The sequence below is a fragment of the Zonotrichia albicollis genome, chromosome 13 (assembly GCF_047830755.1).
Source record: "Zonotrichia albicollis isolate bZonAlb1 chromosome 13, bZonAlb1.hap1, whole genome shotgun sequence".
NCBI lineage: Eukaryota > Metazoa > Chordata > Aves > Passeriformes > Passerellidae > Zonotrichia > Zonotrichia albicollis.
Window position 1 is genome coordinate 2186086 of NC_133831.1, and position 27946 is coordinate 2214031.

At 52.6% G+C, this 27946-nt stretch overlaps 1 protein-coding gene across 1 annotated transcript; it reads left to right on the forward strand.

The window, feature by feature from the left end:
- The first annotated feature begins 369 nt into the window (after positions 1–369).
- On the forward strand, positions 370–27696 carry SLC7A5 (solute carrier family 7 member 5). Its single transcript, XM_014271281.3, has 10 exons — positions 370–1153; positions 12312–12437; positions 19823–19928; positions 20305–20349; positions 21681–21804; positions 22931–23034; positions 23664–23760; positions 24173–24322; positions 25141–25318; positions 26495–27696. The coding sequence occupies exons 1-10, from the start codon at positions 571–573 to the stop codon at positions 26548–26550; spliced, it is 1569 nt and encodes a 522-aa protein (XP_014126756.2). The 5' UTR covers positions 370–570; the 3' UTR covers positions 26551–27696.
- Positions 27697–27946: the final 250 nt, after the last annotated feature.

The following is a 27946-nucleotide window of genomic DNA, read 5'->3' on the forward strand; positions in this document are numbered from 1 at the left end:
CATACAAGCATGTATCTCCTGTATATCATACATACATGCGTGTATATCCTGTATATCATACATACATGTCTGTATAGCCTGTATATCATACATACATGTGTTTATATCCTGTATGTCATACATACACGTGTTTATATCCTGTATATCATACATACATGTGTGTGTCCATGTTTACATTCACAGGGACCCGCTCTCCTCTACAGGACCTCCTTTACAGAGCACCCCGAACGCCCAGCGCCCATGCCGGGCGGAGAAGCGCCGCTCACACCGCTCCCCTGCGGGCACCGAGTGCCACCGGGGCCGAACCGCGGGCTGGCCCTTGCCTCCCTCTGTCCCCTTCTGGGGCTCGGGGACGCTCGGAGAGGCCCTGGCTGAGGGCGATGCGGGCCCGAGCGGGCACCCCGGGGGCGCTGCAGCATCCCCCGGCGCTCCTGCCCTCCTCCTGCCGCTCTCCTCCTCCTCCTCCTCCTCCTCCCCCCGGCACGCAGCCCGGCCCACCGCCGCCGGAACAAAAGGGGCGGCCGAAGGTGGCGGCGTGGCTGCGCCCGCTGCTCCCGCCGCTCCGCCACCATGTCCGCCAGCGGCGGCAGCTCCCCCGGCAATGCCGTGAAGAAGCGGAGCCCGGCCGGCTCGGCCGCCTCGCTGCCGCTGGAGGAGGAGAAGCAGGCGATGGAGAAGATGCTGGAAGGGGCGCAGGAGAACGGCTGTGCCCGCTCGCCGTCGCCCTGCGGCTCGGCGGAGGGGGTGACCCTGAAGCGGAACATCACCCTGCTCAACGGCGTGGCCATCATCGTGGGCACCATCATCGGCTCCGGCATCTTCGTCACCCCCACGGGCGTGCTGCGGGAGGCCGGCTCGCCGGGGCTCTCGCTCGTGGTCTGGGCCGTGTGCGGCGCCTTCTCCATCGTGGGCGCGCTGTGCTACGCCGAGCTCGGCACCACCATCACCAAGTCCGGCGGGGACTACGCCTACATGCTGGAGGTGTACGGCTCCCTGCCCGCCTTCCTCAAGCTCTGGATAGAGCTGCTCATCATCCGGCCCTCCTCGCAGTACATCGTGGCTCTGGTGTTCGCCACCTACCTGCTCAAGCCCATCTTCCCCACCTGCCCCGTGCCCGACGAGGGTGCCAAGCTGGTGGCCTGTCTGTGTGTCCGTAAGTAGCGGCGGGTGGCGTTCGGGTGACAGGCAGGAGGGGTGGATGGGGTTTAGGGAAGGAATTTCTCCCTGGTTAGGAGGGGAGGCCCTGGCACATGGTGCTCAGAGAAGCTGTGGCTGCCCCCGGATCACTGAAGCGTCCAGGCTGGAGCATCCTGGTTTGGTGAAAGGTGTCCCTGGCCGTGGGACGGGATAACCTTTAAATTCCCTTCCCATCGAAACCAATCCGTGGGTCAGTGATCCTCTGCAGGTCCCCGCTGTCCTGCTCCACGTGGTTCCTCACTCCCCATCACCTTCCCCTAAAAATCTGCACCGTCCCTCCTGTGCTACCCTGGCTGCATCCTGGGGTTCCTTTTGGCTACTCTGAATAGCCACAGCGGAAAATGCGTCTCCACCCGTGATAAATTGAGCAGAAAGTTCCCCAAATGGCAGCTGTGGGCTAGTGAAGCTCTCTGATTCCCGAGCAGCGTGTGATAAATGCAGCGTGCGTTTTTCCTGGGAGCTGGAATGGGATCTCTTGTGCTTTCCCCAGGACCATGCAGGGTAAAACCCGCTTGTCCCCAGGCTCTGCAGGGCCCTGTGCACGTTGGTGTGAGGATGACAATTATCTGTCACCAGCAACTGGTGCTGAACCCGCCCTGAGCTGCTTTCAGCACCAGATGTGACAGGAGATGTTTCCCGCCCGTGTGTGCGCTGATAGCGCGCTCAAAACCTGCGTCCGTGGGGTTTCTTTTGCCAGCAAACATTCTGTCTGTGTGTCTGTCTGTGTCTCTGTCTGGCTGTCTGTCTGTGTGTCTGTGGGGCGGTGCCTTGCAGGGCTGTTCGGTCACGGTGGGGTGAATTCAGGGCCAGGGATGCCAGCCTGGGCACACAGAGCCCTGCCAGGGCACTCAGATCTCTCCTGATGCGCTTTTATCGCCTCTCTGCTCTTTTGGGGTCTGCAGTTTTACCACTCAAATCCTATTTTCTGTTTCTCTGCTGACTGCAAAGTCACCCCATCCAAATTCCCAATCCTTTAAATCCAGGACCATGCCCTGTCTCTTCCCTCCTCATCCCCCATTCAATCTTTCTGCTCCACTGAAATTTAATGCCTTTATAAAGATGTTTTTTGGGAGAAGATATAATTTTAGTGAGAGCTTTATAAATCATTTATCCACTGTACAAATTCACAGCCAGGTGATCTCTACATTTTTGCATTTTGAGTGATGAGGAGGAAGCTGCTGGTGTGTGCTGCCCTTTCCTGGGATTGTGTGAGATTCCTTCTCCCTCCGAGGATCTCAGGCATCCCAAAGCTGCAGCGCTCGGTCGTTGTGGGAAGATAGATTGGCTGGAAATGTGTCCGAGCCAGCCTGACCCGGGCTGTGGGAGGTAATTGATATGGTTAATTATAGGATTGATAACAGGCAGGGCACCGCCTTGTGCTTTCTTCAGGCAAGATTGAAACTGCTCAGTCCGCAGGTGAACTTTTAGGAATATAAAGGTGCCTGGGCAGGCATGTGGATTTCCATCCAAATTTTTACAGTGTGGAGAGTGTTTATTAGGGAAATTTAATCATTTAACGAAGAAAGCTGTATGGTGGTCAGGGAATAGTCCTGCTGATGGGTGTGCTGCCTTTTGGAAATCTGATTTTCGAGCTTTGCTGCTGGTCTGCGCTGTGGTTTCCTCAGGAGAGGGGCAGGGATCCACGTGCCATTTGTGTTCCCTGCTGAAAACCCAAGGAATTAGGATGGAATTTAAGGTTTTCTTGCTGCCTTATGGCAAAGTTTTGCCGTGCAAGCACAGATGGAGCTGGCCAAGCCTTTGAGGATGTGTTTCTAACCAAAAGTGACTTTCATCTTCAGAATCATTCCCAAAATGAGTTTCTGTTCCCATTTTATTGCTCAAAGCCCGGGGCAGGGTTACACAGACCTGTCCACGTTGGGATCTGTTCTCTGGTGAGGATTTGCAGCACAAAACTCTTCAGAGCCAGCTCTCATTCCTGTTTATGCTCCTCCAAGAAAAGTCTCCAGCCCTCCTTTGGTAACAATTAGGGTTTCCCTGGGGCAGAATTTGTTCTTGAACCTTTATCCTGAGCTGCCAGGGGAAAGGTTTGGAGTTCTCCAGATCTGCATCATCCCCATGTGTTTCTCCTTTAAGCTCTGCTCCCCCTTGCACTGCTGGCTCTTGGTTTGTTTATGCTTTGGGTGAAGTTTGGGGTTGTCTCCTTTGCTCCAGGAGGTTTGTTCATCCTGCAGCGCCTTCAGCGGGGCAGCTTTTGGGAACTTTGATTTTTGGAACTTTAATTTTTGGAATCAGCTTTTCATCTCCCCGGTGCCAAAACCACACCGTGATCCAGGAACAATGAACGAAATAAATCTGCTCCAGGAGCTCAGGCAGCCACACAACCCTTGTGGGGACTCACAAACAGCTTTGTGCAAACAGAAACTGCACAGAGAGAGACTTTTTACTCTTTTCAAAAGCTCTAGAGTAGAAAAATAATGACCTATTTGTGCATAGGCTGTAGCACATACATGAATGAGTTACCTCAAAATGGGGGAGAGCAGCTTGGGAAGCAGCAGAGGAATTTGGGACCTGGGGCTGGGGTACAGCAGCCAAAATGCAGCCTTGCAGAACAGTCCCTGCTCTATTCCTTGCAGAGTTTGTATCTCCACACAAAATGCACTTGGCTGCACAGTTTGTAGTAAGAGGAGGAATAACTAAAGTTATTTGTTTCCACTTTGCTGCTGCTGAAGGGTTGCATAAATCGTGTGTTGTTCAGAGTTTGCCACCATGAACTTCAGAGAGTGAATTAATGCATTAAGAGAACCTAAATCACAGGCTTGAGCGAAAGGAAAAAATGGTTGGAAGAGGGAATTTTGTTCCCCTGGAAGGTGCTGAGGAAAACAAGGTGGGTGGTAAGGAGAATTTCCCTACAAATAGGTATTTTGTGCCCTGGAGGTTGTAATCTACACACAGTTGGTATGCAGGGCTTCTTTCATGGGCACCGGGAGTGCCTGTGGTGTTTGCCGCAAATAAAAGCTGGGAATCCACTCCAGGGAAATCTTCCTGGGGCAGGAGGGGTCAGGCTGTTCATCCTTAGCCCAGCTCATTTCGTGTTCCCCAAATTTGGCTGAAGACTTTGCAGGCTGCAGGTTACTTGGGTGATTCAGAAACGGAGCATCTCTTTTAGCCGTGAGAGTGGATGGTTGGTACTTCAAAACTGATAACACAAAATCCATCTGAGTGGTAGGGACTCAAAAATTGGAAGTTCAGGAAACAGAGTTTGTGCATTTGTGTGAAAACACAGGAATAATTTGAATTCTCTCACCTCTGGGCTCATCTAAACCAGTTTTACCCCTTCTGTAGTGGGTGGAGGGACGGTTATGAGGGGCTGGATTTGCATATCTGATGATCTACATGACAGTGTCAATATTGGACATGGCAAAGAATTAAACCTTGGATCCTGTGCTCTGTCTCAGGTTTTCCTTCCACCCTGCTGCCATTTGTGTGAACGCTTCAAGGTAATAAATCCTAACAAAAATCAGTAAAAACCACCAGTACCCCTGTGTGTTCCAGGGAGGGCTCAGGGGTGGAAAGTGTTGAACTGATTAATTAAAGATGCTGCGGCTATTCCTCATTTCCCACTGTTGATTTGCAGATTTCCTGCTTGCACAGAGGCACCTGCCCAGGGCTGGTGCAGAAAATTCATTCCCTGTGCAGGAATGAAGCTGCTGCCAGCCCTGAGCTGGATCTTGGTGTTCCACAAGTGCCTGAGCTGTTCATCCCACACATCCTCACACCCTAAGAGCCACACACAGCTTCTACAATTCCCTGATTTCCTGACAAGAAAATCTGCTCCACAGTGGAAAGCTGGGATTGGACTCGATAATTCATCCTTGTGGATCCTTTCCAGCTCAGGATATTCTGTTGTTTTGATTTTTTCTTCCTCCTCACTGTTAGAAGCAAACTGTCAAACTGCTGATCTGAATTTGTGTCTCACTTATTAATTAGATATGCAAATCTGGCACTAATAACCCCAGCACAGCAATATCAAAGCCAGGGAATTTTAATCTTCCTCAAAATTTATCTCAACTTCCTCCACTGCTTCTGAGCTCTGCTGTTGGGCATTCCTCCTGCAGGGCTGGAATTCCAGGGAATGCTGATGAGCTCCTCATTCCTCTCTCCTGTTTTGAGCAGCCAGAGGGTGGTAGGATGAGCTGGAGGCAGGTTTGGGAGCCCTTGTCCTGTGAGAGGGAATCCAAGCAAGGGCAGCTGCCAAGCTGTCCAGGAGGGAATATCCAGTGTCAGCATTGCACCCAGAAATCCCAGATCCTGTGGGGAGCAGGAATCTTTTTTTGACATCAAGGTTTTGCTGCCAGGCTCAGCTCTTTTACAGGTGTGTGGATTTTCACCTCATCAGGAATTAACAGGTGAAAAGCAAACACAAAACACACCCAGGGCCTGCCTGCCTGAGATGGGTTCCTTCTGCAGCATTGCTGCTTTTAATTAATCTGCCAGGACAAGCTGGGTGTGAAGCTTTGAAGATTTCTTTTCCTCCTCCAGAAAGGTGGATTAAGGGACTGAAGCTCCATCAGCAAATTGCCCTTGGAGGAGTGGATTGGAAGGAAGGGGCTGTGGAGCCCCTGCTGGATGGCAGAGGCTGCAGGGCTGGGGTTGCTTTTTTAATCTGTGTTTAATTAGAGCAGCATTAATGAAAGCAGGCTCAGACACTCACAGGACTCTCCAGAAATCAATGAGAGCTTGGAGGGCTCTTGAAACACACAGGGAGCAGCCACTGCAATTCCAGCACCCCTCTCCTGGCTCTCACAACAATTACCCCATTAAATGTTACTGGGTTGGAATCATTTCTGTTATCACTGAGATCATTTGAGTCCCTCTGCTCTGGCCTGAACAAATTGGGAAGGTTTTTGTGGGAAACCCCTCCAGGGTCAGCCTCATTTAAAGCAGCATCATTTGTTTTGAGTATTCCAAGAGTTCCATAGTCCCAGGGTCAGATGTGGCCACAGGTCCGGTCTGAGGGATGGGATATTCAGATTTTCTGTACACATAAAATAGCAGCAGGTGCTGCTCCTTGTTGGAAAGATGCTTCTGTGAGGTGAGCATGGAGTTAGTTTGGGATGGTTAATTTGCTGGGAATGGGAGAAATAGTGAGAAGGAGCTTTTCCATATATTTTCTCCCTGTATTTTGTTTGTTTTCCTGAGGTAAAATGTCCTGTTGGTGGAATTGCTGTGTCATGTCCTCTGGAAACCTTGGCAGTAAATCACAACCTTCTTCCAAAGAGCCAAAACAGCAACTCCTGCCTCTAGATAGGAGCCACCTCTCCCAACACTGAGGAGCTCTTTGGAGTTTTCCTGTGTCCTACTGTTATTATGGGATGGGGGTATTGACCTGCTCAGGGTGCCTGGGGTTGTTTTTAGGACATCCAGAGCTCCTGCCCTCAGTGTGGGTTTGGAGATGATCCCTTTTTAAACCCCCTGGGAGGGCAAGTTTGCCTTCTCCTTTGTTGATGCACCCATTCCCTGATTGCTGTTTTGGAAAGAGGAATAAAAAGGGAACTGGGAAGCATTGCCAGGGATGTTGATTATTATAAGTAGATTTTAATATAGACACGTTTGCTCTGGGGCCAGGAGCTTTCCAACAGCCTCATGTGCCCCCAGGCCTTTCCCTTTCCAGGACTGACTGCCCTGGGTGTTAAGTTTCTCCAGGGATTTGTCCTTGCAGAAATATCTGCAAAGTTTTTCCCTCTGCTTTTTCCCTTCCCCACCTTGCAGGGCACAAAAGTCTGCAGTCAATACCTGCCAGGCTGAAATATCCTGAATCATTTTCTGCCTGTGACCTTGCCTGTCCCATGGTGGAATGTGCAGTTGGAAAGAGTCACCACAGGTTTTTGGGAGACATTGTGGCATCCCAGCTGCTGGAATATAAAATTAGTGGGGTGTTTTTGCCTTGGTGAATTGATTTTCCCATGGGTTTAATCCACTCTGCTCAGTAGAATTTAATTTTTGCTTTGTCTTGTGTAGATTAACTGTCACCTGCACTTCATGTGGAGGGAAAGGAGCAGCCTTTGCTGTGGAATGGGGTAGGGAAAGTTCTGGGAGTGATTGTGAGGGAAAATCAACATCACCCAGTGGCAGATGGTAAATGGGAGCATCACCTTACAGTGGCAAGGGCCAGGCACTTTGGAAATGTGGGTTACAGACAGAGCCATGCATGACAGAGCAGTTCACAGTTCTTGTTTTCCTGGCAGGGAAGCTGCTGGAGGGGATTTCTCTTCATTTTCCCTTCAATTTCCCTTTATTTTCCACAACTTCCCAACCTGCTGTGTGTTATCACTGGGTCCTGTGATACCACAAACAGGAATCCCTTGGGAATTAAGAGCAAGTTAATGAGTTTAGTCCCTTAAGGTGTACATGGAATCACACTGCCAGCACCACAGGTTGGACCCAGGAGGTGGAATTAGGGACAAAAGGGACATTGTGCAAATGTCTGTGCCAGTACCCTGGGAATTCATTGCTATTCTCATGCCAGAGGCTTCACCTGCAGAGCTGCTGAGGGGGATCTTGGGCTGAGCAAGCTCTGTCACCCCCAGGCAGTTCCGTGTGCCAATTGGATCTCTGTGCCTGTCCCCTGTCCTGGGAGAGCTGCAGCTGTGCCTGTTGGACAGCAGTGCTGCCAAGGCTCTTGCATCAGAAGTGGCAGCCCAGGTTCAGCCCTGTCTGCTCCATTCCCACTGTTTGCTCTGGCACAGCCTCACTTTCCATCCTGCCTTTCCCTGAACACAGGAGCTGTTCCACGGATGTGTTCTAGGAGGGATTGATCCGTTTATCTGTCTGCAGTTTTTCCTGTTGTCCTCTAGGAGTTGTGTCTGGGAGAGAGCTTGGGAGGCAACTTCAGAGGCATGCAGCCATAAAATGGGAATTGTGGGTAAAGTCCTGTCTGGTGTCACATTAATCAGTTTGTCCTTGTTCCTATCGGAGTGGGGAATTCCCTGGCTGTGCAGGTGAGTGCCAGTGGAGCAGGTTCAGTGAGATGCCTGAAGCCAGCAGGGGCTGCAGGACAGAGGAAATACTGAAGCCAGACCTGCTGGTGTATTTAGAAACTCAGATTTCCCTCTGTGGTTTGAGTTGCCTTGGAATGGGGCTGGGCTGGAGCAGTCCCTGGGGGTGAAGGGATGAAAACACCTGGAGAGCAGAACCCAGGATCTCTCCTGCCAGAGTCATGAGTAATTAATCACCTGAGCTAGATTAGGTGTAGGGGAAACTTCTGTTGTTGTGAGGGTGGGCAGGCCCTGGCACAGGTGCCCAGAGCAGCTGTGGCTGCCCCTGGATCCTGGCTGTGCCCAAGGCCAGGCTGGAATGGACTTGGAGCAACCTGGGACAGTGGAAATTGTCCCTGCCCAGTGATTGAAACAAGAGGAGCTCTTATGTTCCTTCCAACCCAAACCAGTGTGGGATTCTCTGAAAAGTCACCCCCTGTCCATCTGCCATCCCTCCAGCTTTCTAACACTTATTATCCCAATTATGTAAAGCTTTGGAGAGGGGCTGCTGGCTCAGCCAGGCCGTGGCACGTCAGGTCAGCTGAAATCCTCGTTCCTCGAATGATTCCTGAGCACAGCCCTGATGGGTCACTGCAGAGCTCTGCTGGCTGACAGGGGCTGGAGCCTTAGGAAAACACTGCAGGAATTAGGGCAGCACAGCCTGTCTGTGTGTCAGTGCCCTGGTTTGTGGTGCAGCTTTGCTGTGTTTTTCCTGGAGTGATTCAGCCGAGGTGAGGGAGCGCTGCCAGGAGGATCCCACAGCCCCTGCCTGCCAGGGCAGCATCTGGGATCGAAGCTATCAAACTTGCTGCTCTAAGAAATCTCAGCCTCCTGAGAAGCTCAGCAGCCACTGGAATTTGTTCTGGAGTTTTAGGGAAAGGCTTTCATCCTGTTTGTTTTCTGTAGGATTCTTCCTGATGGGCGAGACTGGGGGATTCAGTGGAGAAATCCTACTGCGCTCCTTTAGGAAAGGCAAATATTATTGTAAAGGACGAAAAGCAAAGCTGAGGAAATGTGACTGGGAGGGCTGATGACCACGGCAGAAACTTCCAGCCCTGTTTACTCTCTGATCCCAAAGTGTTTTCTCTTTTTTTAGGGAGTCTGTTTATCTGCACTGATGGGGCTTTGGGGCTGAACACTCACTTGGACTCTGTAGGAAACTTTTGCTTTTCATCTTCACCACCACCCTCCAGGGGACTCTGTACAGAGCCAGAGCAGGGAAAACAGCCCCTAAAAATCAGTGTTGAAGTGGGGGTGAAGCATTTATTGTCAGTCTCAGAATGCCTAAATGGGGCAGGGAATGTCACTGTCACACCTCTCAGGGCTGTCCTCACCACGACAGCAGCAGTGTGGTCCTGGATGGCTGAGCTCATCCTCTAAATATCCCTCTGTAAACAAGGGCAGATTTATTTTTAGCATAATCGCTGGTCAAAGGGAATCCTGCTCCAGAGCCTGCTGCCCTGAGCACTCACTGGAGGTGCTTTCACTGCCTGGGTTGGGAGTTTTGCTGGGAGAATTCCCTGTGGTTCCTTTCCCCTGTAGCACTCTAAGGTCACTTGGTTAAGCTGTGTTTCCTCCTTGCTGCTGGCTGACCGTGTCCCTTTGCCCTGTCCCCAGAGGCAGACGTGTCCCAGTGTCCCTCTGTGGGGACAGAGCTGTGACCCCACAGGACGGGGCTGCTCCAGGGCTGGGAACTGTCCAGACCTGTCCCTGTCCCGTGTCTCCTGGGGGGGCCTGGCACAGGGACAGTGGTGTGGCACATCTGTCACCACAGTCACTCACCCCTGCTCCTGGCCAGAGCCCAGCTCGTGCTGTCCCGTGTCCCCAGTGTGGCTCTGCTTCCCCAGAAACAGCTCAGGGTCATTTCAGGCTCAGCCACACTCCCAAAGGGGCTCCAAGGGCACAGCACTAAATCCATCTCCAGTCCCTGTGGGCTGCTGGCTGTCACCCCTGTGGGATGGGCTGGGTCCTGTGCTTTCCTTCCTGACACACACAGCTCTCACTTCTCCACACTTGAGCTGCTCCTGTGCTGGAATGGCAGCAGATCCTGGAGATGGCAGGGTGGGGGAAGGAGCCAGTGATCCTGGAAGCACTGGATGCTAGAATCACTGGATCACTGGCACAGGCTGCCCCTGGGTCCTGGAATCACTGGATCATTGGCACAGGCTGCCCCTGGATCCTGGGACACTGGCACAAGCTGCCTCTGGATCCTGGGACACTGGCACAGGCTGCCCAGGATCCTGGGACATTGGCACAGGCTATCCCTGGATCCTGGGACACTAGCACGGGCTGCCCCAGGATCCTGGGACACTGGCACAGGCTGCCCCAGGATCCTGGGACACTGGCACAGGCTATCCCTGGATCCTGGGACACTGGCACGGGCTGCCCCTGGATCCTGGGACACTGGCACGGGCTGCCCCAGGATCATGGGGCACTGGCACAGGCTATCCCTGGATCCTGGGACACTGGCACAGGCTATCCCTGGATCCTGGGACACTGGCACAGGCTACCCCTGGATCCTGGGACATTGGCACAGGCTGCCCCAGGATCATGGGGCACTGGCACAGGCTATCCCTGGATTGTGGGACACTGGCACAGGCTGCCCCAGGATCCTGGGACATTGGCACAGGCTGCCCCTGGATCCTGGGACAGTGGCACAGGCTGCCCCTGGCAGTGCCCAAGGCCAGCCTGAATGGAGCTTGGAGCACCCTGGGATGGTGGCAGGTGTCCCTGCCCTTGGCAGGGGTGGGACTGGATCTGTGAGATCCTTCCAAGCCCACCCCCTCTGGGATCAGCTCTGGGCTCTGAGGTGGGCTCCAGCTCCAGCTCACACCCTCAGGAGAGGCACTGGGATGCTTTAGGGAGCAGCTGCTTGGCTCTGATCAGGAGCTGCTGTGAAGAGAAGCTGCAGGCTCTGGGAAGGAGCTTTTGCACAGGGGCAGAGGGAGCTGGGAAAAGCCTCCAGCTCCAGGAGGAGGTTTGGGATCGGATCTGCTCCTCCCTGAGCTGCTCAGGCTGGGGCTGGCCAGGGGACAGTGAGGGGTCACTGGGCTGGAGGGAGGGCAGCCAGCATGTGGGCACTGCCACCCTCAGTGTGACATCTGCTGTGTCCGTAACAAGCAGCGGGCTCTGGGGAGGGAGCAGGGCACCAAAATAGTCAGTGATTTGTGAGGGCAGCAGGGCTTTGCCATTATTTGCTCTGCAGCAGGTGAAGCTCAGCCAGGAGCAGAGGCTTTGATCAAGGCCTGGTCCAGGCTGGGATGCAGAGGAGCTGGGGGGGAATGTGGCAAAGAAAGATGGGAAGTAAACCCCAGTAGTTGCATTAACCATGGGGCAACTTGTGGGCAGCAGGAGCTTCTCAGCAAACAGATACTGAGCCCTCAGGAGTGTTTTCCAATGGAGCAATCCCATTCCATGTCTGTTGCTGAGGGACACGAGAAAACACAAGCACACTACTACTCAAGGTGAAGGGAAAAAAGGGAAGTTTTATTCTCTGACTCCAATATTTATAGCTTTACAAACGTGACAGTGGATTGGAAGGTGACATTGACACCTCTGCAATGTCACTGGTCAAACCAACAGTCTATCAACTCTTTCTTCCTCCATAAAGGAATGTAAAACAATGAGTTATTTACAGAAAGTGTGTGAGAAAATTCACTCTAGGAATGTCAACATCAGAAGGCTTAGAAAATCTTAAAAAACTAAAGTGACACATGTCCCAAGGACCACAGGCATTATTCAGAGCACTTACTGCCAACATAAAGGTGCAGCTGAGAAGTGTGAGGCTGCAGAGCTCTCAGTGAGTTTCTCTTTTGGGAAAAGGCTCTGGTTGGTTGTTTTAGCTAAAGGGAATCATTGAATGGTTTGGGTTGGAAGGACCTTGGAGAACATCTCATCCACCCCCTGCCATGGCAGGGACACCATCCCAGGCTGCTCCAGGTCCCATCCAAGCTGGCCTTGGGCACTGCCAGGGATCCAGGGGCCACCACAGCTTCTCTGGGCACCCAGGGCCTCCCCACCCTCACAGGGAGGAATTCCTTCCATGTATCCCACCTAAGATTCCTTGTGATTTTTGGTGTGTCTCCCTGGGTGCTGACCTTGTCCCTTGTGTCCCCTCAGTGCTGCTGACAGCTGTGAACTGCTACAGTGTCAAGGCTGCCACCCGTGTGCAGGACGCCTTCGCTGCGGCCAAGCTGCTGGCGCTGGCTCTCATCATCATCCTGGGCTTCGTGCAGCTGGCAAAGGGTGAGTGCTGCTCCTGCTCTGCTTTTGGGCAAAGCAGGGTGAGGGGCACAGTGAGTGCTGCTCCTTTTGGGCAAAGCAGGGTGAGGGGCTGAGTGAGTGCTGCTCCTTCTGGGCAAAGCAGGATGAGGGGCACAGTGAGTGCTGCTCCTTCTCTGCTTTTGGGTAAAGCAGGGTGAGGGGCACAGTGAGTGCTGCTCCTTCTGGGTAAAGCAGGGTGAGGGGCTGAGTGAGTGCTGCTCCTTCTGGGCAAAGCAGGGTGAGGGGCTGAGTGAGTGCTGCTCCTTCTGGGTAAAGCAGGGTGAGGGGCTGAGTGAGTGCTGCTCCTTCTGGGCAAAGCAGGGTGAGGGGCACAGTGAGTGCTGCTCCTTCTGGGTAAAGCAGGGTGAGGGGCTGAGTGAGTGCTGCTCCTTCTGGGTAAAGCAGGGTGAGGGGCACAGTGAGTGCTGCTCCTTTTGGGCAAAGCAGGGTGAGGGGCACAGTGAGTGCTGCTCCTTCTGGGCAAAGCAGGGTGAGGGGCTGAGTGAGTGCTGCTCCTTTTGGGTAAAGCAGGGTGAGGGGCTGCTCCTTCTCTCCTTCTGGGCAGAGCAAGATGAGGGGCTGAGTGAGTGCTGCTCCTTTTCTCCTTCTGGGCAAAGCAGGAGTCCAACCTCAGGTGTTCCAGAGCTTTACAAACCTCCCCGTTCTCTCAGGTCCTTAGGGGATGTTCCCAGCTTTGCCACAGTCTGAGGTTTTGTGTTTTATTTGTGGGATTTTATATTTTATATCACTGCCAGGCTTGATTTCATGCTCCTGAAACCACTTAAACTCTTTCCCACTTACACAGAGAGAGATTTCTCCCTTTGGGAGTGAAAATATTGGTGCTACTGCACTGGGAAATCTCTTTGTAACGTTTTGCTCACAGAGAATTATCTGCATGTGCAAACCTCTTCCAGTCATCTTAATCCTTGCACAAACTCCCCCTGCACATTTCCCTTCATCCTGTTCCAGGTGTGCAGTGGCTCAGGCCAGCTCTGGGTCACCCAGGGACACAGAGCCCAAAGGAGCAGAGATCAGAGCTCTCAGCTGGCACTGGCACCTGGAAAAGGAGACAGAAATGGGAAGATAAAGCAGATTTTCTGGTGCTTCTGCTGGTTTGCTTCATGCACCCATAAAATCCTCTCAGAGCAGGGAGATGGTTTGTTCCAAACCCATCTGAGTTTGTTCCAAACCTGATTAACTCACAGTTAAACCAAAGTGTGGCTTTTTTTTGTGCAAGTTTTGTGGGAATAAATGTGTTTGGAGGAACAGTCCTGTCCTTGTTAGCTGAGAGGGGATAAAATCTCCAGGGAATTGTGTCCCTGCACAGGGGTGAGTCTGTGTGCTCGTGGCTCTGTAATTCCTGTCTCAGCTCTGGGAGCCAGTGCTGTCTTTGCAGAATTTCTTGCTTTGTCAGAGGTTTTATTTTCTTCCAGCTCAGTGCAGACACTCAACAGGGACATTGTTTGAGGCTTATCAGAAAACACACCTCCTCTCTCTGCCCAGCTCCCCAGCCTGCTCTGCTGGACCTGATTCTCTCCCAGGAGGAAAGGGATAAATCAGGATAAATCTCTTTGAGCTGGTTAACATTTTACCATGAAGATCTTTACAACTGGGCTTTGTTTGCAGATAGAATCTTAATTTGCATCTTCAGAATGTGCTGTTCTTTTGGCCTTTTTGGGGAGGCTGAGCCACTTTCTGCCCTGCTTCCTCAGGTGGAAATCCATGAGGTTTCCCTTGATTTCTCTGTAACCTAGAAGGGATTTCTGTCCTGTTACAATAAATCCCCCCTTCCCCTCCTGTGTCCCAGGAGTTGTTTTCCTTCCTTTGAAGTTTCGGGTGGTTGTGGCTGTGCAGACCTTGCAGGGCAGAGAATTCCATGTGATTTATTTTCCTGCTGATCCACCTGGCAGGGAGATCAAAAGCCATTCCTGGACAGTGACACCTGTGAGCAAACTTCTCCCTGTCTGAGCAGCCAACCCTCCAACCAGACAGGAGCAGAGTGGGATCCTCAGGATCCACAGCAGATCCTGGCTCCCACCTTGTCCCAATGCCCATTCCTGCTTTTCCAGAATCCCACAGCTGGGATTCTGCCTGGGCTCCAGCATGGATTTCATTAATCTCCTTTGGGAAGTTCCAAGCTCTGTGCTAAGTCCCTGAGAATGTGCAAGCTCCTTTCCTGTCCCTTCCTCAGCTCCCACCTTGCTCCATTTTCCTTTCAATCATTCCAGCTCACTCTGTGCTTTTAGCAGGGACACAGCAAGAAAATGTCTTTTTTCTTCATTTTTTAATTCAAGAAAAGGACAAAAATTCCCATTTTCAGTGACAATGGGAGAGCACTGCCCTGTCCTCCAGCTTTGTCCCACATTTCCACACCCTGTGCCCGTTCCAGTGTTGGTTTTTTTGGACAAAGACTCTTCCCACCAGCAGCTGGGTGACCCCATCCAAGCTGGCAGCACTTTTGGGGTGAGATCTGCACCCAGTTTTCAGGGGGATGGGGTTGTGTATTCCTGGGATATTTTGGACAATGAACTGGTTTTACTGGTTCTCATCCCACTGCTGGTTTGTGTTCCCAGTATCCATCAACAGACCAGAGGAGCAGCACCACATTTTTTGCTCAAATGTGGAAATTTCTGTGATTTCACAGAAGATCTCTTTGCATTAACCTCCCACCCTCAGCCTTTGGTTTTTTCTCTTTTTATCCTCTCCTTGGCTCTTTTCCTGGTTTGCAGAAGAGCAGGGATCTCTCAAGGACAAAGGACTCTGTGGCAATTTTGCCCACAAAAAGAACATTTCCCTGTCAGCAGCTGTTTCCCATCACTCCTTCCCTGCCCTTTCCAAAGGAGGAGGCTGAAGTTGGTTTCCTACTCAGCCTTTCAAGTGCTTGGAGGTTGACTCAGTGGAACTGAGCTGCTTGGGATGAAATTATTTTATTAATCCAAGAGTGAAACTTTTAAAAGCCTTTTTGGGGCTGGAAATGCATGGTTTGAAAAGTCCTGGGTTTGGGTATTGGTTTGTAAAGTCTTGTGTATGGCCCCCAGATTTTAGCCTGCAAACAATAGAAATAAATAAATTAAATTTAAATAAATAACTTACTTAAATAAATTACTTATAGAAATAACTTAAAACATAGAGAGGATCAGAGTTTTGAAGTCAAAAATCCAGAAATAAACATATCACACCCATGTTTGACATCTATTTATTCCTGTGTTTGATGCCTCAGGGTTTCTGGAATATTTCTGTGCCCTCAGGCAGCTGAAGCAGAGATGCAGCTCCAGCCCTTGCTGTGATCTCTCACCAGCAGCTCTGCTTAAAAACCTGGAATTGGGCCTTTGGGACTTGGAGAAACAGAATTTAACACTGATTTTATTGAATTGCTTTTATTGGATTTATTATCCCTTTATTTATTGTCCCTTTTCTTTATCCTGACTGTGAAATTCCTGGTCTGTGGTGCCTCCAGGAGCTGTTTGGTGGCAGCAGCATTTTTCTCCCTGCCTCCCTCCCTTGGGCTGTCAGGGATGCAGAGCTGCATCTGCCAGAGCAGCTCGGGGTCAGTTAAGGACAGAGCAGGCAGGTTTAACTCCAGAGCAGAGCTTAGGCTGGGCACGAGATTTGGGTTTAATTTGGGCTTTTTTTTCATTGTTTTTTGTTTGGTTTGGTTTTTTAGCCTTGTTATTTTGTTTGTTTGGGGTTTTTGTTTTGGTTTTGTTTTGGTTTTTTTGTTTTTGTTTTTTGCAGAATGATGAAATAATTTTGGTGGGAAGGGACCTCAAAGCTCCTCCAGTCTCACCCCTGCCATGGACAGGGACACCTTCCCTGAGGGTGCTCCAAGCCTGGGAGGAAAGGAACAGGGACTCAATTTTCCTTCCATCTCTCTCTAAATCATGGGATTCTTCATCCAAAAAAAAAGGCAGAGAAAAAAATGTGGACTGGGAGCCGCCAAAATAACCCCCAGGGAGAAATACAGAGGCCAAAAGGGCGTTTTGTAGCAAAAGAGATTTGATAAATGAAAGCAGCACCCAGATGTCTCAACCCCACACTGCCAGACATTTCCTTGCACCTGGAGTACTAAAAATGGCATTTTAAGAGCCAAGCTCTGCTCACTGAAGATCTAAATCTTCCTTCTGATACTTTCAGAGCCCTCCCAGCAGAGTTCAGGATTTTCAACCCCAATATTACTTTTAAAGAGCTTTTTACAAGCAGTATTGGGGTGGGGATGGCAGAGCTGGCTGGGGTGTCCAGGGAAGCTGTGGCTGCCCCTGGATCCCTGGCAGTGCCCAAAGCCAGGCTGGACAGGGCTGGGAGCAGCCTGGGACAGTGGAAAATGTCCTTGCCATGGGATGGAAGGAATTTTGAAGTCCCTTTAACCCAAAGCAGTCCAGGTTCCATGGTCAGCCAGGGCTCCTGGCACAAGGCTGGTGCTGTGAGGGGAGTCTGGAGCCCCGACCTGGGGGATGTCCTCACCCAGCCCAGCCTGGCTCCCACCAGGATCCTCCAAATGGATACAGAACATCCTGAGGGCACAGGAGGATGGCAGGGACAGCATTCCCTGCTGCTGCTGTCCCCTGGCACCCCAATGCCACCACCTGCCATGCTTTTCCAGCATGGAGCTTCTCAGGGAGGCTCCTTCCTCATCCTCCCCTGTCAGCGGGGACAGCTGCCACACCCTGCCCCTGTAAATCACAGCAGCCTCCTGCTGCAGATTAATCACATTAATCAGGTGTCAAACACTTCTTTTCCTGACTCAGTTCCCTGAATTGTCCCTGTTTTTCCTCCTCCTTTGGGGCTCTGGGTACAACACCCCGTGCTGAGGGCTCCTTCTCCCCGTGCTGAGGGCTCCCTCTCCCCATGGCCCAGTTCCCTCTCCTCGCTGTTGGGGCAAGTTGAAAATATTTAATTATCCTGCAATGCTTTGTGCAGGAGAAGATTGTTGTGCTATTAAAACCAGACTAGACATGACCAGGGAGCAAATGAACATTTTTGAAGGAAGGGCCGCGCACAGACACGCAGCGCCTCACGGGCCCTCCCTCAGCCCTCCCGCGGCAGGGCCCCGGCTGACCCGGCACAATTACCGCAGTCTTGGCAGCTGGAGGAGCCGCAAATGGGCTTTGTGTCACAGCTCGTTACCTTAATTTGGTTAATTGTAGAGCAGAGTGCGGTGGAACAGCCGGTTCAAACCAGGCTCGGGCTCTCCGGGGTGCCGGGCAGGGGCAGGGCAGTGCCTGGAGGCCGGGATGAGCTGGGGATGCCCCAAGGCCGTGCTTGGCAGCATCACCTGCACATTTGTAACATTAATTTCAGGCAGATTCAAAAGCCTGGGGCTGGAATTGTCGAGGCTTGAAGGATGCAGTGCCTGGGAGATGGTGCAGCAAACCCTGCTCCTACAGCACACCCCGGCTTCACAGGGTGGGGCTGCATCAAAGGTCCAAATTAGGATCAAACCTAAATAATTCCAGGATTTTTTAGCAGGGCTTGTTAAGGGAATGAGGTTTTAAACTGGCAGGTTTAGATTAGATACAAGGAAGAATTCTTTTATGCTGTGGCTGGTGAGATACAGGCACTCCTATGGTTTAATTTAATTGTGTCCTGACATGTTGCTAAATCCATTTGACCCTGGGGCACAGAAATAAGAAATTTAACAACTCACTGGGAGGTTTTGGGGAGCTCCAGCTCTCCAAAGGTGAGGTGGGAAGGGCAGTGAGGTGTTGGCTGCCTCAGGAGAAGAAATATTTGACCTGAAAGGGTTTTGCCTGTGACAGACAAGGAGGATTTTGGAAGAGCTGTGGACAAGAAATGGAGTGGTGCTCGTGTTGCTCCAAGATGGGAGCATCCTCCTGGGTGGTGAAGGTGATGGTCCATGATCAGGGTGGGAGCTAGAAGAGCCTGAAACCTTTGAGAAGAGATATCCTGAGGGGTGTTTGAAATGCTGGAGAGCCTCCTGCTCTCCCAGTCCATCCATGTGCTGGTGCAGTAGCTAATTGCAGGCACTGTGAACAAAGTGTGTCTCTTATTCCCATAACAAAAGGCCTGGAAAGAACCAGACTGGTAATTATTCAGGAAGGGCAGAAAATGAGGTGGGGAAAGCTGAGCCCGAGGGATGCAGGGGATCACATTCCACCCCTCCTGCTCAGCCCTTTGATTCACCTGGGCTAAATTGGGATTCTGTGCAGAACCTGCAAGGCAGGAATTGAGGTTAAACTCAGCCTTTTATCAGTCTCTGCTTTTCCTGGCTCTCCTCTTGCACTCAGATTTGTTTTTTAAAAGGATTGGTGCATTTTGCTGAGGAGGATCAAATACATCCAGCGCATCCCAAGGGAGATTCAGGGAAGAACCTTTCTGGTGCAAGGAGCTGCTGGGAAAGAGGTGACTCCAGGAGAGAACAGGGCTTGGGATGTGGGCAGGAGGAGCCTTGCTCACCTGGGCTTTGTGGAGCATCCCTGAGCTTTTCCTGCAGCACCTCCTGGGTGCCCAGTGCTGAGGGATGAAGGGTTAAGCTGCAGGCCCTGCTGACTGCCTTGTGATGCAGTTGCTGGGGTGATTAGGAGAGCTCTGTGCCCTAAGAGGAATCACATGGGCTCCCCCTGGATGCAGAGGTGCCCCTCTGGATCCCACCACAGCTCCCTGTGCTCAGCCTGGGAGTGTGGCTCTGCCATCCCTGTCCCACAGCCAGCCCCTCCATCAAAGACACGGAACAAAACAACTGCAGAGCATTTGAAAGCAAAATAAATAAACCTGGGGCTGCTCAGGGAGAGCTGGGACCAGAGGCACAATCAAATCTTCTATTTCTGGTGTTTTCTTTCAAAAGCAGATCCACAACAGGAACTTTTGATCATCAGGCCCTAAAGAAGGTGACTTCTGATATCCAAACCCCCAGAACCTGACTTCCCTCAATCAAAGGGATTGCCACAGGCCTCTGCTTTATCAGGTGGCTGGTGGGACTGGAGGAAATCCTGGGTTTCTGGGGGTTTGGGTGGCTGGTGGAAGTGCAGGAAATCCTGGGGCTTTATCGAAGGCCAGCAGCCTGGAGTTGAGAGGACAATGTGACAATCTCTGTTTGCAAAGCATCTTCCAGCAGGAAGGTCCCCAGGATGGCCCTGGGACATCACCTTGGTGACAGCACGTCGCAGTGTGAGAAAGTTTGGAAGAGTCAGTCCTTGCTTGAGATGAGTTTTTGGGGTCATCATGTGGGGATGAACCCAGCTGGAGTGATCCCTGGAAAACTGTAGGGAAAACGTGCTCAGCATAACCCAAAAAGCTGCAGGGTGATAATTGCAATAATTCCATCCTAAGAGCAGCTCTTGCCTCCAGGTTTCTCTGGAGGCCTTTGGGGTTCAGAGCCCGTGGCACTGAGCAGGGTTTGTGTCCTGCAGGTGATGTGGAAAACCTGACCCCTCAGAAATCCTTCGAGGGCACCAAGGTGGGCGTTGGGAACATCGTGCTGGCTCTGTACAGCGGCCTCTTTGCCTATGGAGGATGGTAAGGCACAGCCCTCTCCTTCCCACACTGAGCTCAATTCCAGCTCCACTTATTCCAAACTGAAGCTCCTGCAGGGCTCCCTTGTCAGTCCTCTGAGCACCTGCTCTCTATTTGCTGTGAAAAGAGGCCACTTGTAGCCATCCTCATCAGGGAATGATTTGGGTTGGGAGAGACCTTCAGGATCATCCCATGGGCAGGGACACCTCCCACCACCCCAGGCTGCTCCAAGCCCTGTCCAGCCTGGCCTCTGACATCAGCCATCCTCATTTTCCCACAGGATCAGTGCCTGTGCCCCTCCTGGAATCCCTGTGCAGATGAGTTAAACTGGGGGGGGGTTATTTAACCAGAATTAATCCCTGTGCTTTTGAAATTACAGGAATTACTTGAATTTTGTGACAGAAGAGATGATAAATCCCTACAGGTAGGTGTGAGTCCTGGCATGACTTCCCTGGTGGAAAAGCTGCTGTTTTGGGGAAGTCCCTTCCTCGTGTGTTTAACACAGGAGGAAGCCAAGGTCTTCATCTGGAAAAAGAGAAAACAAGATGAGTTAATGACCTTGCACCTCCCTGGAATCAGGGCAAGGGAACAATAATCCCTGCAGGAGCAGGGCTGTTGTTTTCCCTGCTCTCCCGTGCCATGTTATCAGCACTGGGAGAAATCTCTGCTTCCTTGGCCTGACACCTCTGTGAGTTATGGGCCAGCAAAGAGCACTCAGGCCTTTATTGCTGCCTTGCTTCAACTCCCACTGAGCATTTGTGCTGCTGTCCATGTGTTTGTGCTGCTCTCCATGTGTTTGTCCCGTGCTCTTCCCATCCTGTTGAGCAAGAGCTGCTTCCTGCTCTGCCCGTGCCTCTCGGGGTCATTTGGGGCCCTCAGCAGGGCAGGACAGTGCTGAGAAATCCCTTCTGCTCCTGGGAAGGTGCCGGGAGCTTGGGGGCACTTGTGCAAGAGCCCCTCCTGGCTGCCCCTGCGGGTGCTTTGGTCCTGCTGGGAAGCACAGGGCTGGATCCACCCCCTCCCAGAGAAACAGCAAAAGGGGGGCTGCATTTTGCAATTATTTTCATGTCTGCTGGATGCAGTCCTGGTATTTGACTCTGCTGGAGCAATTAGAGTGGCACCAAGCAGGGCTTCCTTTTGCACTTTCCCTTCACAAATGAAATTAAGCTGTTGGGAAAGGCATATTTGTACCAGCACAGGCTGTTCACAGACCCACTTAGGCTGTGCCTGAACTCCTTTTCTGAGTTCCCTCAGTCCAAACAGCTGAGTTTAGGTAGAGCCTAAAACTGCCCAGTGCATCCCTGAGATCTCCCCCAGGAATCCCCCCAGCACAAGGGAGCTCCTTTGCCCAGAGAGAATCCCCATGCTGGTGTCACTGGGTATTTTTAATTAAAAGTCATCTTGGATTCCTGCTTGCCCAGGCAGCCAGGCAAAAAATTCCTTCTGCCATCATCCTTCCCTCTCCACCTGCAGTTCAGGGGCCACTCAGTCCTTGAGGCTGGAAAAGACCTTTGTGGCTGTGAACCAGCACCATGTTCAGCACTAACCATGGCTTCAATGTGTTTTTGAGGGATGGGGAGTCCCCCACTCCTTGGGCAGCCTGTTCCCTGTGGATATCCCCTGTCCCTGGGAGCAGTGTGTGCCTGGGACACTGCACAGCAGAAAAGCCAGAGAGCAGAGCGGCTCAGAGCGAGCTCAGGAGGGTGGCAGTCACTCCTCAGAGCTGCTCCAGGACAATGGATGTTTTTTTCCTAGGAACCTGCCCCTGGCTATCATCATCTCCCTGCCTGTGGTCACGCTGGTGTATGTGCTGACCAACTTGGCTTACTTCACCACGCTGAGCACCGAGCAGATGCTGACGTCCGAGGCTGTGGCCGTGGTAAGATCCCTCTGCTCCAGCCTGACTCATCTGGGCAGGTGAAATCAGCCTTGGAATCACTGCTCCCATCTCCTGCTTCCCTCCAGGCTGCTCAGGGCTGCTTGCAGAAACGCTGATGTGGAGCAGGAGATAAAGAGCAGGGAAGAAAAGCGTGATCCTGAGGGGATTATCCTGGGCAGCAGTGAGGGTGGCACTCAGTGCTGCTCTTCCTTCTGAGCTAGGGAAGGTTGCTGCTGGCCTTGTGACTGCCCATCAGTTACCAGAGCTTGATATTTATGGGGAAAGGTCACTCAGTCAACACTGAACTGGATTGTTCTCTCTCCATGTCTTCCTTGTTTTAATTAAGAGAGAAAAATAATACTTCTATTAGTTAAAATGCCAGTGGGGTCAGGAGCCCTGATGGCTTCAGAAGGAAGCAGACCTTGCAGACTGAGCCTGACCAGGATTGTTCAGGGCTTCAGGAGGAGTCTCCCAGCCCAGGATGAGCTGAGCCCTCAGGTGACACCGCTCCATCCTTTGGGTTGGGACAGAGACCCTGCTCCAGCCACAGCCTGTGCTGCAGGAATGGAATGGTTTGGGTGGGAAGGCACCTGAAAGCTCATCCCATCCCACCCCCTGCCATGGGATCTCATCCCACCCACCTTCCACCATCCCAGGTTCTCCAAGCTTCATCCAGCCTGGCCTGGGACAGCAGAGGCTGGAAAGCAATCCTGTGTTGTTGGTGCAAACCCGCAGTGGAGCAGCACAGGCTCAGGCTGCGACAAAAAGCTGCAGGGCCAGGTCCCTGTGTGTCCCCAGGGCTGGCTCCCAGCTCCTGCCTCAGCACTTGGCAGCAGCTGCTGTCTGAGTTTCCTCACAGTTTCCGTTTAAACTTGAACTTTCCGATGTCTGTGGGTAAATGTCGTGTCCTGGCCCCGAGGGAAGGGCTGGCTGCTGATGTGTTTCAGCAATTCCACAATCTGCTTTTTCAGGAAAGGGGAGCAGCACATGGGAATATGGGAAACTCCGCCACAGCTTCAGCACTGAGCTGTGGCATTTGTTGAGATTTCTCCAAATACTCTTTGTAGGCAGCTCTTTGAGTTTTTTTGGGCATTGTGTGAAATGTCTCTTGTTGTCTCCCATTTAGGATTTTGGGAACTACCACCTGGGTGTCATGTCCTGGATCATCCCTGTCTTTGTTGGGCTCTCGTGCTTTGGGTCTGTCAATGGATCTCTTTTCACTTCTTCCCGGTAGGTTCCTTGCTCAATCCTGTGGGTTTTGTTTGCAAGCTGTGCTCAGTTCCTCACCCTTTGGAGTTCTCCTCCAGAGAGTGGCTGTGGGCAGACACAAAGTCTGGAGGGTCTGGAGGCCACGTGGGGAATGCAGGAAGACAAAGTCAGACTTCAAACCAGATTAAAGGCAACCTTTCAGTAGTGTCAATCTTCTGTCCCTCAGGCAAAGTCCTGGTGAGGTCAATAAACAGAACCAGACACAGGCTCAGGGCTTGGGGCTGCTGAGAAAGTGCATTTTATGAGAAGCAGAAAGTTGGGAAACTTCAGGGCTGAGAATCCCTCGGGAAGGGGTGAAAGGCTGGGCAGGGGCTGGCCTGAGATGGTTCCGGCTCTGACACATCCCTGGGTTGCCTGAGGAGTCACTTAATTGCTGTCCCTGGAGAGCAGGGTAACAATCCATCCTTCCTGCATTCCTTGGCCGTGTCCCTGGTGAGCAGGGACTGCTGTCCAGTCCTGGTGTCCCACTCCTGCCTCAGGGCCAGCAGGGCTGAACTCGGGCTGGCCCCATTAGTTCTGTGCTGAGCACAGAGCCCTGCAGGGCTGTGACTGAGCTGTGTCCCCTCTCTCTCTCTCTGTGTCCCCTCCAGGCTGTTCTTCGTGGGATCCCGAGAGGGGCACCTGCCCTCCATCCTGTCCATGATCCACCCCCGGCTGCTCACCCCCGTCCCGTCCCTCGTGTTCACGGTGAGCCCTGGGGGAGGAGCAGGGCTGGGATGGAGCCACAGCCATCCCTGCATGTGCCCACAGCAGATGGACCCTTCCCATCGTCTCTTCATTGTCCACCTCTGCCTTGAATTCTTCCTGCCCTGGAAGTATCCAAGGCCAGGCTGGACAAGGCCTGGAGGAACCTGGGATAGGTTCCATGGCAGGAGGTTGGAACTAGAGGTCCTTCAAGCTTTGAGGTCCTTCCAACCCAAACCATTCCATGATCCTATGAAATGGTTCCAGGCACCAATTGAAAATAACTTAAATAAGTAAAAAATAGTCAATGGGATCCCTTTCCTGGCAGGTATTTCCCCTAAATACCCCCATTTAGTGTTGTAGCATAGGTGGTTTTGCTTGCTCCCTTTCCTAATGGCCTTTTCCCTGAATTCAGTGTGTCATGACCCTGCTCTATGCCTTCTCCAACAACATCTTCTCAGTCATCAACTTCTTCAGCTTCTTCAACTGGCTGTGTGTGGCCCTGGCCATCATCGGGATGATGTGGCTGCGCTACAAGAAGCCAGAGCTGGAGAGGCCCATCAAGGTGAGCACGGGGTGGGCACTGCCAGGGGACCCCTCCCCTGCTCCTTCCCAGCTCCAGGGGAGGCTCAGCTGCTGCTCCTGCATGGAAAAGGGGCTGGGACTGCAGGAAATGTTGTGTTGTGGCTAAAGGAGTGTCCCTGCTGCTGAATCCCTGCAGGAGCACAAAGAGCTGCCTTGGGGACAGCACAGTGAGGGCGCTCTGGGTGACAGGGACAGGGTGTTGTGGTGGGATCACTCTCCATGAGTGCCAGGACAGATCCCAGGCTGACTCTCAGTGTAACACTCTGTACCCCCGTGGAATTCCCCTAAAATAGTTTTCTGCTAAAGCAGCCGGCCCCGTGCCCAGCTCTGTCCCTGTGTCCTTGGCCAGCTTGGCAGCCCTGTGTCCCATCTGGGGGGAGGCCAAGATCCTGTCAGCCCCTGGTGCCTCTCCCCAAAAGCTGTTTCTCCCTCAGGGGTCTGTGCCAGGCAGCAGCACCTACAGGGAAACAAGCCCACGGGCCTGGACTGGTGCCTTCCCCAAGGGAATCTGTGCTCCTCTTCCCTTGGCTTTTGGGGTTTTCTTCTCAAAGCTGGGCTGCTCTGGTGGGTGCCCTGCTTGGGGTCCCCTGGGAAACAGCCCCAGCTTGTGCTGTGTCTCTGCTGGCTTTGGTGTTTGGTGATCATTTGAATATGGAATTATGGAACTGAGGTCCAAAAAGGTGCTGAGAAAGGCTCTTGGCCATGGGGAGACAATAATTCTGCCCCTCCCAGGCTGAATAAAATCCTGGAAAGCCTCCCCTGGCACATCTCCTAAGCTGTCCCTTGCTCCCTGCTCAGGTGAACATCTGCCTGCCCATCTTCTTCATCCTGGCCTGCCTGTTCCTCATCGCCGTTTCCTTCTGGATGACGCCCAAGGAGTGTGGGATCGGCTTTGCCATCATCCTCAGTGGGATCCCCATTTACTTCTTCGGGGTCTGGTGGCAAAACAAGCCCAAGTGGGTTCTCCAAGGCATCTGTGAGTATCTCCAGGCAGGAGCAGCTTTGGCTCCCAGAAGGTTTCCCAGTGCTGTGCTGCACTGCAGGCTCTGCTCCCTCTGGAGGAGCTTCCAGAATCCTGGCTCTGCTCCATTCTGCTTTCATGGGAACAAGTTTGTTCTGATGATTGCCATGTGTGCCAAGCGTCCCAAATGCATCCTGATTTGCAGTAATGGCAAAGTCTGGGACCATGACCATGTTTTTTAGGGGGTTTTAATCCTGCCAAAGAAGTTTTTAGCAGCAGAGCAGAATTCCCTGCTCCTAGAAAAGCTCAGGGCCAAGCCTTTGCTCATCAAAGAATCCTTTCCCAGCGGTGTAGGAAGGATTGAGCACAGCTGGCCTCAGTTTGACAGCTGAAAACCCACAATTAGTCCCAACCCATGGCTTAGGCAGTGCTGGCATTTGGGATCCAGGCAAAGCTTTCCTTGGCATCCCCCTGTGATGCAGAGCAGAGGGAAGGGAAGCTCCCCTGGATGTTTTCTCTCAGGTTTGTTTTTAAGGTATCTGCTCCAGGGTTTTCCACCAGCTGCCACAAGGCCAGGATGTGTTTGGAGGGATGGAGGGGCTGTGATTGGCACACAAAACCTCAGCAACTGAGCCCAGAAAGTCAATCCCTGCTGCCCAAGTAACTGAGCTCAGCAGCTGCTTCCCTGCTCTCCTGCAAGGGGCTGACCTAGAAAAGCAGGCAAGGAGAAGTGCCCAGCCTTAGCTGGGTGTTTCATGAGGAAGAAAAAAGCTTTCAGCACCACTCAGCACTTGTTATTCTTCTTTTCCCCCTGTCTCTGTCTGTTCCTCTGTCCCACCCTCACTTTTTTATCCTGGTATTGGGCTCAGTTCCTGGAAAAGCCATTTTTGCAATGCCTGGGTAGTAAATTACCATATTCATTGTTTTCCTCCACCAAAGGATTGTAAAGAGAATATTGAAAATATTCTGGGAACAGACAGTGATAATTTTGCAAATGTCCACTGAGAAACACAGGAACTTTGAAAGTGATTTATTGAGTAGATGGAATGGAATGGAATGGAATTCTTGGAATATTTCAGTCCTTCAGCTGTACTTGGACTCAGGGTGGGGAGGCAGAGGCTCAGCCCTTCCCTCATGGACCCCGGTTTGTGCTGGGGGTGATCCCTGACCTCTCCTTTGCTTTCTCTGCAGTCTCCACCACCGTGCTGTGCCAGAAGCTGATGGAGGTGGTTCCTCAGGAATCCTAGGCAGGACAAGCAGGGACTCTGAGCTCGAGGAAACGCACAAGGTTATTCTGAGATGACACAAGGATCCGACCCCTCACTCCCCAGTCCCAGGCACCGGAGCTGCTCCTGCTGCCAGCACTGCCCCGAGGCTCTGCTCAGCTCCTGCAGCCCCTGCCAGCCCTGCAGAGCAGCCAGGAGAGTCCTTGGTACGAGCCAGGAGGAGGAATTGCAAAGGGCTCTGCCAGGGGGTGCTGCCTGTGCCCTCTGTGTGTGTGTGAGGGCTGTGCTTGCCTCTGGGGGCTCCTTTGCTTTGGGATCTGCTGGAGCCTGGTTGGAGTGTTCAGAGTGCCTGGGGGGGTCCTGAGCTGCCTTACCTGGCCCAGGTGGGGGTGGGAAGCAGAGGTTGGCTGATGTTGTCCCACTCCCCCAAACTCACACCCCCACGTGCTGCTGGACCCTGGATGTGGGGGGCTCTGAGTGTCTCTGAGCTCCTCACTCAGGGCCCTGCCACCCTCTGGGTTTGGATCCCCACCCTCAGATCCTGGCAGCTCCCTGCTGCTGAGCCAGCCCTCCAGGGTGCTGCTCCCCACCGTGCCCATCCCTGGCAGTGGGCACTGAGGGGGAGCTCCTGCTGAGAGCCCCAGGAGCTGCAGTCAGCACAAGGCCAAGTCCTTGGCTTGCTCATTCCATGCTTCTCTGTGCCAGGCCTTCATCCAGCATGGCATGAGCAGCTCTGTGCTCCCTCTCCTCGTGGCCCTGCTCAGGGAGCCATGTTTGCCCCTAAACCACCTGCAGAGAGAAATCAGGGCTGGGGATTGCCCTGGCACATTCCCTGGGGTCTCTGTGCACTGCCTGGGGCTGTTCCCTTTGTCCTGCTGTGTTTCCCCTGGAATGTGCCATGGAGATGGGACCAGCTGGCTCTGGGCTGTGGAGAAGGACAGATGTCCTGGCTGGCTGGAGTCTCCTGGGGCTGCTGGAGATCATGGAATGGCTGGGTGGGAAGGGACCTTACAGCCCATCCAGTGCCACCCCTGCCATGGCAGGGACACCTCCCACTGTCCCAGGCTGCTCCAAGCCCTGTCCAGCACTGCCAGGGATCCAGGAGCAGCCAGAGCTGCTCTGGGCACCTGTGCCAGGGCCTGCCCACCTCTGAGTAATGAAAGTGAGCTCTGCTGTAAAGAGCAGAGCCTGGCCTGAGCCTCCTTCGTGCATCAGATCTGGCTTGATGAGATGCCAGCACCACCCTCCTGCTCCAGGAGCAATCCCTGAGCACAATCCATGATCTGCATGTGAAATCCTGGTTTGCTGTTGTGGGTGGTGCCACCCCATCCCTGAGCACCCCAGAATTCCTGTAGTTCCCCAGTAGCCAGCACTGTCCCCTGAGGGACACGTTGCTTTCTTTGCTCCAAAGTGTCAC

Excerpts from the sequence above, each read along its gene's own strand:
- SLC7A5 (XM_014271281.3), top strand. The coding sequence starts at position 571 with ATGTCCGCCAGCGGCGGCAGCTCCCCCGGCAATGCCGTGAAGAAGCGG. Across the intron at positions 23,761-24,172 it reads TCCCGTCCCTCGTGTTCACG|TGTGTCATGACCCTGCTCTA; the intron begins GTGAGCCCTGGG and ends CCCTGAATTCAG. Across the intron at positions 24,323-25,140 it reads AGCTGGAGAGGCCCATCAAG|GTGAACATCTGCCTGCCCAT; the intron begins GTGAGCACGGGG and ends CTCCCTGCTCAG.